Source organism: Urocampus carinirostris, chromosome 20 (genome assembly GCF_059441175.1).
Source record: "Urocampus carinirostris isolate Australia breed hairy pipefish chromosome 20, RoL_Ucar_1.0, whole genome shotgun sequence".
NCBI lineage: Eukaryota > Metazoa > Chordata > Actinopteri > Syngnathiformes > Syngnathidae > Urocampus > Urocampus carinirostris.
The window spans coordinates 18,052,447-18,065,342 of NC_142368.1; the positions used below are offsets into that span (position 1 = coordinate 18,052,447).

The following is a 12,896-nucleotide window of genomic DNA, read 5'->3' on the forward strand; positions in this document are numbered from 1 at the left end:
CTGCTAATCCGGCCCTCGAGAGAATGTTTGTTCTATTGTGTGGCCCCCGAATTAAAATGAGTTTGACAACCCTGCCATAAAGTTTAGCTTGGGCAAGTCACGTGACAGTCAAGAACCCAGTATACATCACGTGACTGCCCCAGTGGAAGTCGTTCACTTCCGGATTTTAAAAAAGGAAAATGTCGATTAGTCAGAGTAGGCAAACGTTCGCCAAGCCGGTGAGTTTTGCTGAAAATTTTGGGGGGTATTTTTATCTTAAAATTACTCCACAATTTTGGAACAATTTTGCCAGGTTTTGTCAATTTTCTTGGCGTTATGTAATGCGTAACACGGAAACGACTCCTTTATTCCTTTACAACCCCTAAACGCTTACGTATGCGCCTTCTTTGAATGTTTGTATTAAAAATTGATTTTTATTCAGTCAAAATATTGTTAAAGAAGAGGCTAATTAACCCTCCCGTTGTCCTTATTCTAAGGACTATCTTTAAGGTTTTTATACATCTTACTTGAAAATGTGTTTCTAATTAAACATTTCATTTTTTTCGACTGTTTAAAGATAAATAAGATGTCATTTAGGCCAGGCATGTCAGGTATTTTTTCAAAAGTTACGATTTTCTTTTTGTTTGATAAATGCAAACAAAATTCTCGCTCTCTCGCTCTCTCTCTCTCTGTACGCTAAAGGGCAGTGTTGTATTTGTATAGCGTGTTAAGTTGGTTCAGGTGTAAAACTGCATTCGCTCAACAAAATAAACCAGCTACCACATTCGATGATAATGAAATGAAAATATTTTTCCCCTTTTGTTTATGAATAAATGCTACTTGCCAATTTTTTGACGGTAGATTTTATTCCGCACTCTTTTTACTAGCGGAACACAATCCGTCTCCAGAATTTAAAAAATATGTTTTTGTTAAAACTGGTAATGGCAAAAATTGGCAAAACGAAATCTAATACGACTTAGTCTCGCTTTAAAATAAACAGCCATAGACTAAACTACTACTCCTGAGTCAAGATTTTTGTTGTTGTTTTTTAAATAAAAAATTAATCAACATAGATTTTTAAGGGGCGAAAAGTGGTAGTCTAACGCGTTAAACGGTTGTCTTGGCAGGTATGGAATCGTGTTTGGAAAAGTTTCACTGTCATCCGTGATTAGAATATGAAAGATAAGTTACTAAGGTAGGATGAATGATAAAGCATAATACTGAAAAAGAAAGCTAAACATTTTGAGTTAACATTCTTTAACTGATTAGACCTGCTTGAGAACAGAAAGTCTGTATCTGGCCCAATCTGCCCAAACTGAGTTTGATATCCATGATTTAGGCAATTTTTAGTATTTTTTAACAACACTGAGGTGGGTCATTTTGACCCGAAGACAACAGTATGGTTAAATGCTTAAAAAGCCAACCATGATTGTCTTTCTCTGCTCTGACATCGTCTCGTCTTGCTCCACAGGCAATTCCGTTCTCATGGACGATTCAAGGTGGACTTCTTCCAGGCGAGATTGTCCTCATTCAGGGATCACTGCCATCTAATGCCGACAGGTTGGCGCCCCTGGCAGCCTCTTCCTCACCTGCCCAACTTTCTCGTTTACCTCCTCACTTGGTGCCCTTCCTTTTCTTCTTTTTCCTGACCCCTGGAAGAGGTGGCTTTAAATTCAAATACAGTGGTGCCTATTCGTACGAGGTTTATTATTTCCAGGATTGTGCTCTGAGCTTGCATTGCTTGCGAATTTCCCTAATATGAAATAATTAAACACTAATTTGTCTGCTCCCATACTTCCAAAAGCGTCCAAGTGAACCCTTAACACCTATACAATACGTTTTTCTGTTTACTAAAAACCAATTCAATTAGTAATTAAACATTGAAAAACGTAGTAATAAGATAAATATGATGATGTTGAGGAAATAAAATGTGATTTTTATGATGAGGGAGGTGCATGCATGGTTGGGATCCGGGAAGATCGCGTATGTGTGAACTCTTGGTCCTCCTCGTATTACCGTAACTTCTGGACTATAGAGCGCACCTGATTAAAAGCCGCACCCACCACATTTTAAGAGGAAAACCAATTTTGTACTTACACAAGCCGCACCTGTATATAAGCCGCATGCGCCCACATTAAAAGATGTAACACAAACACAAATTTAACCTAAACCCGACTTTAAGTCCTGCGATTAAAACTGAATATCCTTCATTAAAGTACACAGTCTAAAAATCACAGCCGGCAAAATGAACCGACAATGATACCAATATTTAAGGTTTGATGCAGACCGGCAGAGTCCGGGTCCAAAGGAAAGGGTGGGAAAAATATATATCCACTATTGTCCGCCGTGTCCACAAACACTCACCTTTACCGGTCCCCACTTCCCGTCAGCCCCTGTTTGTTACGCCCCTTCTTTTTAATTCGCCCGTCCAAAACATATCAGAATAAGTGTCCAAAATGAATACAAATGAATATATTACAAAAATATACAGTTGCAAATACATATTATACATGGTTACACATATTTACAAAGAAAGACGGTACACAGAGACAGTTTTCAAAGCTTTAATAATAATAATATAACTTTCATCCCAAACGGTGTCTGTGACAGGTAGCAACACGCTCGCAACACAGTAAACGGGTCTGTTAAAAAAACATACCGTACTTGTAAAAATCACGGTAAACGGTCCTTATCTTCCTCCTTAGAACTGAAGCCATCAAAGTCATCTTCCTAAGTGTCGGAAAGAAACTTTGTCATATAGACGTCGTCCCACGCTCCCGTATTCCAAAACATGCTAGCAACACGCTCGCTCTTTCTTTATCGGACTGCTCGATTGCTCTTAGCTTGTAAGTTGCGTCATGTGCCTTTCTTTTTGCATTTTGCATAATGAGGGTATGCTTACGTTAATTTAATTTATGCACAAGCCAAGAAGTTGCAGTCTTCCTCGGCGCATATATTCCACCGGTCTGAATCTTACCTTTTGTACTCGAGCGCTGCTGGCGGCTGTTAAAAGAATTACATAAATTTGCCGCATTACTGAATAAGCCGCAGGGTTGAAAGTTTGGGGGAAAAGTAGCAGCTTATAGTCCGGAATTTACGGTATATACGTTTTTTGATCATTTCAAATTGTGTACGCATGATAAAATTTTTGTACAGGGAATTTTTAAAAACTTCGTCATCGTAATATTGGCGCAATACTCTGCAATGTCTGACTTGTTGTGAGTAAATAGGTGCGTTGTGTTTGTAAGGTTTATTATCGCTTGATAAGCTGAACGGCACCCATTAATACAGGGAGTAGTTGGCTTGGGTTGACAGGTATGTGATTAGTAGACTGTTGATCAGACTTAAAATCAAAACTACTGTAACTTTAAATGAACGTCCAAACAATAAATTACGGCACAATTTTCTTTTGTTTTTGCTTTTTTTACAGCCTGTAAGTCTAGGTCTCCCCAGATATAATATTAAGTCTAACAGAAATAACTTAAAGCAGGAAAATATGGAACCTAGAGCAAAGAATGGAGTCAACACATGGTAATGGTGTAACAAAATGGTAGGTGTAGAATAACAACAATAGGATAACAAAACAAAACTCTTCGGACCTGGACTAGTAAATAACTCCCTCCCGCCGCCACCCAAGCCACAGCAGCAAGTCCCTTCCTAACTACCGTAAATTCCGGACTATAGACCTGATTATAATAATAATAATAATAATAATAATTTCCTTGTATTGTCATTCTGTGTAACAATGTACACAGAACGAAATGTCGATTGCACCTGACCCGTTGTAGCGAGCCGATGCAGCCGCAGCCAACAGAGGGCGCCGCCGACCACTTTTTAAGTCTTAGGAATGACTCGGCCGGGGCGCGAACCACCGACCTCCCAGTCTCAAGTCGCACCCACTACATTTCGGGAGGAAAACTGATTTAGTACATACACAAGCCGCACCTGTATATTAGCCGCATGTGCCCACATTGAAAAAATGCAATACAATCAAGAAATAAACCCTTACCTGATACAGTCTAAAAACACAGCCGGCCTAATGAACCGAAAATGATACCGGTACTTAAGATTTATTGCAGACATGCAGAGTCTAGGTGCCCGTTGAAAGTAATCCAAGGAAAAAAGTGTATATTTTCAAAGGTAAGGGTGGGAAAAATATATATCCACCATTGTCTGCCGCGTCCACAAACACGTCTCACCTTTACTCCACTTTCCGTCAGCCCGCGTTTGCCCCGCCCCTTCTTTCTCATTTGCTTGTACAAAACATCAGAATAAGTTTCTAAATTAAACACTTTACAAAAATATACAGTTGCAAATACATATTATACATGGTTACACATATTTACAAAGAAAGACAGTACACCAAGAGAGTTTTCAAAGCTTTAATAATAATAATATAACTTTCATCCCAAACCGTGCCTGTGAAGGGTAGCAACACGCTACTAGCAACACGCTCTCAACACAGTAAATAGCTCTGTTAAAAAAACATACCGTGCTTGAAATAAGCATAGTAAACCGTCCTTAACTTCCTCCTTATAACCGACGTCATCAAAGTCGTCTTCCTTTAATATGGGAAAGAGACTTTGTCAACTTGAAGGATGCGTCATGTGCCTTTTTTGTTGCAATTAGCATGATGAGGATATGTATACGCTGATTTAATTTGTGCACAAGCTAAGAAGTTGCAGTCTAAATGAGAAAAATTACATAAATTGGCCTCATCCCAAACCGTGCCTGTGAAGGGTAGCAAAACGCTACCAGAAACACGCTCTCAATATAGCTCTGTTAAAAAAATAAGAAAACGTGCTTGTAGTAAGCACGGTAAACCGACCTCATCTTCCTCCTTATAACTGACGTCATCAAAGGTGTCTTCCTTCGATGTGGGAAAGAGACTTTGTCATATACACGTGGTCCCACGCTCCCTTATTAAACAACACGCTAGCATCACGCTCGCAGAGTAAGGATATGTCTACGCTAATTTGATTTGTGCACAAGCTAAGAAGTTGCAGTTTAAATCTTACCTTTTGTACACGAGCGCCGCTGGCGGCCGTTAGAAAAATGACATAAATTGGCCGCATCACTGAATAAGCCGCAGGGTTAAGAGTTTGGGAAAAAAGTGGCGGCTTATAGTCCAGAATTTACGGTGACTAACTATAACCAATAAAATACAAGGGTGGCATACCCCCTCTAACCTGGTGTGTGTAAAAAGATCTATATTACGCTGTAGTAGTTAGCATGCGCAAACTGGACAAGCTGATGCTGGCAATAAGCAGTCACGAGTGGTGAGCTGTCTCTAGCTGTAGCCTATGGGATTGCTCGTGACCTGGATTTTCCTACATATAGTGAAATATGATTTTTTTTTGCAAATAAAATCGTATAAGTGGTGCTTGTATAAAGGGGTACCACTGCATGAGATTCTCTTTCCTCCAAATTTGAAAATAAATTTTACTCTCCGGAGATGCTAGTTCGATTAAAATTGTTCCCCCGGCAGGTTCCAGGTTGACCTGACGTGTGGCAGCAGCGTAGAGCCGCGCGCAGACGTGATATTCCACTTCAACCCCCGTGTAAAAAAAGGTCACGTGGTCTGCAACACGCTTCAGGATGGTCACTGGGGCCGCGAGGAGATCCATCAGTGTATGCCTTTTGCCAGGGGCGCTCCGTTTGAGCTGCTGCTCCTCGCCCTTGATGACTGTTTTAAGGTCAGCTGACACAATCTGGACAATTTTTTATTGTTTTGAAGTGGTGTTTTATCGCTTTTCACTTGAATTGAGATTTTATTAGCATACTTGTAACAGTCGATGTCACAGTGCCCACAACAAACAGGTAAATCTTTATAGACTTGTAGTTCTTTAAGATTGGATCAGTTTACTTTCTCAAAGTAGTCTTTGGATCCATCTGAGGTTGGTTTGATCGTTGGTGATTCAGGGGTCCAGCTGGCTGGGCACACTTCACCGTGGGTCTCCACAAACTGGAAAGCGTTCACCGAGCAAAGGGTTTCTTCGACACCTAGACATGTCCCTAACGCTCATGTGCTTCACCAAGGCATTTGGATCGATGATGAACCTGAGTGCAATGCCAGGTTCCTTCAGCAGAACGCAGTTGTCTCAGGACAATCTTCTGGGTGAGGTTGACGATTAGAGGGATATGAATTCTGCCCAGGCCTTCAGGCTTCCAAAGTGTGTTGGTCCACGCCAGATGCGTGAAGTGAGAATCCACCGACACGCCCACCACCTCACAATTTATTTCGTGGAACTCATTTGCCTTGTCACTGAATGAGATGATCTCAGTTGGGCACACTAAGGTAAATTCCAATGGCTAGAAAGACGACCAATTATCTCACCTTGAAGCAAGCGAAGCTGATCTCCTTGAATTCTCTATTGTGTGCGCCATGCCTTTGAAAAGCCGTTCCGAGCTGTGTACACGCTGTGATCAATCTGCAAGAACTGGTGGAGAAGCAGGCCTTCCGGATTGCTATCTATCTATCTAGACATCTATCTAGACATCTAGACATCTATCTATCTAGACATCTATCTATCTATCTATCTATCTATCTATCTAGACATCTATCTAGACATCTATCTATCTAGACATCTATCTATCTATCTAGACATCTATCTAGACATCTATCTAGACATCTAAACATCTATCTATCTAGACATCTATCTATCTATCTCGACATCTATCTATCTAGACATCTATCTATCTATCTAGACATCTATCTAGACATCTATCTACACATCTATCTACACATCTATCCATCTATCTATCTGGACATCTATCTATCTAGACATCTATCTAGACATCTATCTATCTAAACCTCTATCTATCTAGACATCTATCTATCTAGACATCTATCTATCTAGACATCTATCTAGACATCTATCTATCTATCTAGACATCTATCTATCTATCTAGACATCTATCTAGACATCTAGCTATCTAGACATCTATCTATCTGGACATCTATCTAGACATCTACCTATCTATCTAGACATCTATCTAGACATCTATATATCTAGACATCTATCTATCTAGAAATCTATCTAGACATCTATCTAGACATCTATCTATCTAGACATATATCTAGACATCTATCTATCTATCTAGACATCTATCTATCTAGACATCTATCTATCTAGACATCTATCTACCTTGGTCTTAACTCTCAAGAGGGGTGACCGACAGCAAGACAAACACATACAATAATAAAGAAAATAAAAAGGGAAAAAACAGCAAAACAACACACATGGCCAACCCAAATGCCCAAACACTCAAACAAGTTAAGCACCTTGACACCCAAGTTGGTCATGCTTTCGTCCCTTCAGATGAAAACGGGACACAAGAAAGCGGCCATATCACTTGGGTCAAGGTAACACAACACACTCTTCTGTTCAACAGCAGGCCCCGACAGCTTTCACTGGTTTACCCTTGCCGCATCATACAGGTGCCCTACCCATCCCTTAGAATGCGTCCAAACATCCCACTATCCTTTTACAACACCTCTCCACTCATTCCTATCACCAACAAGAGCTCTAGCTTCCACTAGATTTAGACCTCTCCGTAGTGCACAAGCAGAAATTTGTTAGGCTGCGGCACCTCTTTGCCCACATGCTTCTGCAACTCTTGCGGTCGTCCTAAGTAGTCTCCCATTGCTTGCTACCATTTTCGGATGATGACATCAATCTCCAGAGCCTGTTAACCATTGCTAAGCTAACCGTTTCAACCAAAGGTGGCAGTCAACGGCGCTCACCTGTTGGAATACAAACACCGGCTGCCTCTACTGAACGTCGACACCTTGGCCGTTTCTGGGGTGGTGCAAGTTGATGTGGCGGCCATCTTGCCACGAGCTGTAAGAGTCCAGTTCTGAGTGTTTGTCAGGGTTTTGCAGTTGGCGTTGATGACATATGTCGTTTTGCAGGAGACGCCTTCATCATGCGCCGCAGGTGGGGACGGCAAGCGCTCAAGTTCGCCTGATGACATCTCAAATTCACGCGCAATTATCATGTCAGCTGACTCTGTGAGTCAATTTATGGTGGAATACTGATAAGTTTAGTAGACACTCAAAATAGAGAGAAAGCATCAATGGATTTTGAACTTGCAAGAGAACAGGAGAGAATCCAAACCCCGATATGAAATTCTAAGATGTTCTAAAAGCAATCTTTTGGTAATAACATAGTAACAACATAGTAAAAACATGATAAGTTGTAGAAATACAAATACAAAATACATTCCAGTTAATAGTCTTCATGGACAAAAAAAATGATTCAAGTATTGACCACTATTTTTAAGCAATTAATTAAGAGAATATAATGAGAAGCTACTCATGTATTTTACAGGAAATACAACAAACTGAATTCCAATTTATGGGTTTTATAATTTAGCGAGCTATCTGGCTACCTTTTTAACTTTGTATCTAGCTATTTACATTTTTTGCATGCTATCTAGCTCACATTTTATCTTGTTTTGTTAGTGATTAAACAACATTTTTGCCTCCTTTCTAGCTTATTTATCTTTTTTTCTTTCTATCTGGCTTTTTAGTTGGCTTTTGCATACCTGTCAATCTGTACGTTTTTGCCGTACAAAGTACGTTTACTATGCATTTTAAGACGTGTACGACGTACAAGAAAATCTGTACGGAAAAACGCAAATTTGTCAATTTTGGGTACCATCCGGTATACACCGACTATCTCGAAACGGCAAATCAATCAAGTCTAATGAGTTCGCCGCGGTAGCCTCTATCTCGGTATGTTTTTTTTTCGTTGCAAACAAAGCGAGCGGTTTGATGCTACTGTGCGCATGCGTCTGCCGCCTGGGGATTTCCCATCATGCATCATTCCGGAAAAAAAATATGATGTAAGATTATTTTCTAAGGGAAAATACGACAGTTTGTATGGGCATGGAGCCGTGGAGGTTGACAGGTATGCTTTTGACTTATAGCTAGTGATCTATCTCCCTCTGTTTTCTTCCTGTTTACCTTTCTAGCTAACTATCAAGCTATCTTTTTTAGCTATTTATCAAGCCATCTAGGTCGGTTGCTATTTTAGAAGTATGCCCTTTATTCTAATTAGTAAAAAAAAAAAAAAAAAGAAAGGAAACCCTTGCTATACTGCATCAGAGATGGGGGACCTACAGTCACAAAAAAGATGGACAAGTACAAGTACAGAATTGTATTTTTAGGAAGTTACGTAGCAATGCTTTGATTGGTATTAGTGTGAAACATCAGTATTGCCCGTCACAAATACTAGCGTGCTATTTTACAAGTGATCCAATCCATTAAGATCTCAAGATGCCGTCTTTGCAAGGGAACCATAAGAAATCATGGATACACTGTAACGCATATGAGTCATAAATTGCATGCCAAAATGAATTAATATTTTTTTTAATTTTGAGTATTTGTGTCTCAACAGCAAGGCAGGTCCCGAGGTGACCTGGCTGGTGGTCTCCGTGTGGGCAGCATCATCATTATCCGAGGACGAGCCAATCACCTACCTGAGAGGTACTCAATAACCCTATCCCCGTCTATAGAATATGTTTCCAAAACAACACTTCCATGTTTGCTCTCTAGGTTTACCATCAACCTACGTGTGGGCAACACAGAGGACGTAGCGCTGCATCTTAACCCTCGCTTTAAACAACAAATGATTGTACTCAATTCCTTCCTGTCTGGTTCCTGGGGCAACGAAGAGCGAAAAGTGGATGTTTTCCCTTTTGGAGCGGGACTCTTCTTTGAGGTATTTAAAATATGACTCAATTGTGACTATCAATAGGAAGAGACCGGGGTGGACAAGCATTTTGATTGACAGGCCCTATTGGGTTAATATGGGGATTGGCAACCCAAAATCTTCAAAGAGCCATATTGGACCCCCCCCCCAAAAAATTTTGGGAGCCGCAAAAAAATGAAAGCTTTATATAAGCCTCATAAGGAAGAAAATACATACTGCATATATAAACAGAGATTCCTCGGATTTCGCGGTTAATGGGGATTTGAACCACCCGCGAAAAGTAAAAATCCAGGAAGTAGCATCGCACCATCATAAGATCCCCTAAAGGGTTAAACTTACCTTGAGATGATATCATTACCGACTGAGAGTATAACATTGTTACAAAATAACAACTATAGAGCAACAAATAATAACGCACAACACATATATGCAGGTGAATGGGTGTTTTATTGTCATTATACAAAAGTAAAATTAAATTAGAGGGCTTTTCCTTTTTGAGTAAGAAAGCAATTTGGAGAGCGGCTGGCTAGCTGTGCGCTAGCATCAGGTGCCCTCGATTTGAGCCAAGTTTCCACATTGATTATAACAAAAGAGTCCCAAATGGGGCGGTTTCCCACGAGTTGTAACTCCAGGTCATTTATTTAATGGTTAATGGATCTGGTGTTGGTGAAATACAGGCTCCACAGGGGAAGCTGTTAGCGGAAGCAGTAGCCCCAACCTGCAGCCTCGCTATTGCTTTCACTCCCAACGCCGCCTCAGTCATTTCCCGGACCCGATAATCTATGGAGCACCCGGTGGGGATCAGCCGTTTCTTTGTACTCTTCTTTCCTCAGAGTACAATTTATTTGATACATTGTATCACATCTTTGAGGCATAAATTCAATTTAACAAGCCACAGTTGCAGTGCTTCCCAGTTTGTTTTAATTTCCCGGCTGTTTGACTGACAGCATACACAAGCCTATCACAGTAGCGCCCGCCCAATACATGCACACACAATCTGCCCTGTACAGCACTTATTCTATGCTCTCTCTTACCACAATAAACAATATGTTGATATCAATGACAATAAGGAAAATTTCATGAAAAATCTGCAAAGGCTTGACCAAGCGATAGCTGAAGCACGAAGTAGCAAGGGGTTTCTGTACTTTTTATATCTATATTTATTGGAAAATGTTTGGGTCATATTTGTCCTCCTACAGATACAATATCATTTTGTATTATCAAACATTTTTGAAAAGACACTAGGGAGCACCAAGGAGCCACATGCGGCTGACCCCTGGGTCAGATTTGGCCGGAGAAAAAAACATTGATTTCATTTTCTGTGTATCCAATACGTCGGCAATACATGAGAAAAAAAGATGTTTACTTATCCAATTTTCCTCATATCATTGCTGCTAATTCAAAAATGTCTTTTATTGTTAAAAAGCCATTCATGCAAGAAATAATAAATGACGAAAAATTGAGATGTTTATCCTAATACCAAAAAGACATTTTCTTGTACATTTAGATAAGATATACCGACAATGTAATCACATTGATTTTAAAACTCATCATAAAAGCAAAGGAATGCATGTGATCCCCTTTTAAACATTAAATTTGATATGCTTTGAAAAACTCAAAATGCAAAGGGGATAGCTCAGAATTTTCTTTTCATCAAATTTTATCATTAAGTCTTTCTCTGATAGAAATTTTTAGCAAGTAAAGATAAATGTAGCCAGCTATTTGAATGTTGGGGACAATAATGGAACCAAATCAACTCATTTTTATTAGTATTACTTGAAAATGTGTATAAATTTTTTTATAACATTTGTCAAGCCGGGTAAAAAGCCAGATAGACCGCATTTGGCCCATGGATTGTAGGTTTCCCACTCAGTGTAGCGCCGTCTTTGTGCATTCCTTCGTTGAGGGGGCACTGTCCTGGAATAAAGTGCTGTTTTACTTCCATTACATTAGATATAAGCCGCTTTAGTTTTTCAGCGAGAACGTGACAAAAGCGTAGATTTCGCATGGACGGAGACATGTTCCCATGAATAATGTGCAATCATGATTTTGTCAACACTAATATTATGTGATCACTTTGGGGGGATGGTTTCTTTCTTGGGGGAACATGACAATAATTGAGAAGCAGTGCTTTGGTATTGTGCAAGAGAATCACCAAATATTTTAGCAATTTGAAAAATGACTCGTTGTTGAACCAGTCTTCTCAATTTTTCTGTTCAGATGATCATCAGATGCGAAGCGGACTCATTCCGCGTGGCCGTCAACGGTGTCCATCAACTAGATTACAAATTCAGAGTTCAAGACCTCTCGAGGATTACGCAGTTGGAAGTGAAAGGCCACTTGGTGGTAACGGACGCTAGGCTGATGTGATATAGTCACTGCTAGGTGGGAAATCTGCTACTGCCGGTCTTAATAGTTCAACCTATTTGCACTGAGCTAACGTAATGGTTTCTTTAATTACCGTATATTCTGGACTACAAGCACCTTTTATATATTTTTATTGTGGCACTGAGGAAAACTGCAAGCTTTATTTTTTTAACAACTCATGCGCTGCAAATATAAAACACTTTAGTGACATTTGGAAACATCTTATGAAGCCTTTAAAGAAATGTATTCCACATTTTTGCCTACATTATTCATATAATACATTACAGGAGAAAAATATGAGGTTTGACAGTACTTCAATATTTACGAAGTACTATCAGTATTTTTTACCCAGAGATCAAGTGCTCCAATCATACATTTGAATTGAACAGCAGTGGAGGTTAATAAAAACATCTGCAGTTATCTTTCCGAATTATCCGAGTCATTGTTGGGTGGCTGGAGTTTCCTCTAATCCCCAAGGACCGATGACAAGATAATGCACTTTGGTCCAGTGCTCTGGCAACATTAACGTAAAAAGTCTAAGTATAGGGCGATGCAGCCCTCATTTGTTTTCTTTTGGTGAAGTAGTAAATTCATGCTTGCATTTGTAATCATCTTAAATGGTCACATGAACTATCTGACAACTGATAATGAAAACAGCAAATTCTTCAGTTTGTGCCAGGCTTAAAATGTGAGAGATGGATGTGCATTAGTCAATTTTTAAGTGTTGTCTAAGCCTGCAGCCTAAAATCATATGCAGCTTGTTGCAAGACAATCGAGTTTTGTTCTTGAATTTAGCATTTTGCTGTAAATCAGGTGAACTCTTCAGTCTGG

General features: G+C 39.8%; 1 protein-coding gene and 1 pseudogene across 1 annotated transcript; one reads left to right on the forward strand and one right to left on the reverse strand.

Moving 5' to 3' along the window:
- The first annotated feature begins 101 nt into the window (after positions 1-101).
- Positions 102-12,185, forward strand: LOC148346440 (galectin-8-like). Its single transcript, XM_088325555.1, has 8 exons — positions 102-218; positions 1,451-1,539; positions 5,468-5,675; positions 7,706-7,825; positions 7,895-7,993; positions 9,384-9,472; positions 9,542-9,707; positions 11,919-12,185. Exons 1-8 carry the CDS (start codon positions 180-182, stop codon positions 12,066-12,068), a joined length of 960 nt encoding a protein of 319 aa, XP_088181681.1. The 5' UTR covers positions 102-179; the 3' UTR covers positions 12,069-12,185.
- LOC148346441 (thioredoxin-dependent peroxide reductase, mitochondrial-like) lies at positions 5,837-7,639 on the reverse strand (annotated as a pseudogene).
- Positions 12,186-12,896: the final 711 nt, after the last annotated feature.

Bases quoted from the DNA above. Each gene is read 5' to 3' on its own strand.
- LOC148346440 (XM_088325555.1), top strand. From the start codon at position 180: ATGTCGATTAGTCAGAGTAGGCAAACGTTCGCCAAGCCG. The intron at 9,473-9,541 runs GTACTCAATAAC...TTTGCTCTCTAG, and splicing joins GCCAATCACCTACCTGAGAG to GTTTACCATCAACCTACGTG. The intron at 9,708-11,918 runs GTATTTAAAATA...TTTTCTGTTCAG, and splicing joins GAGCGGGACTCTTCTTTGAG to ATGATCATCAGATGCGAAGC.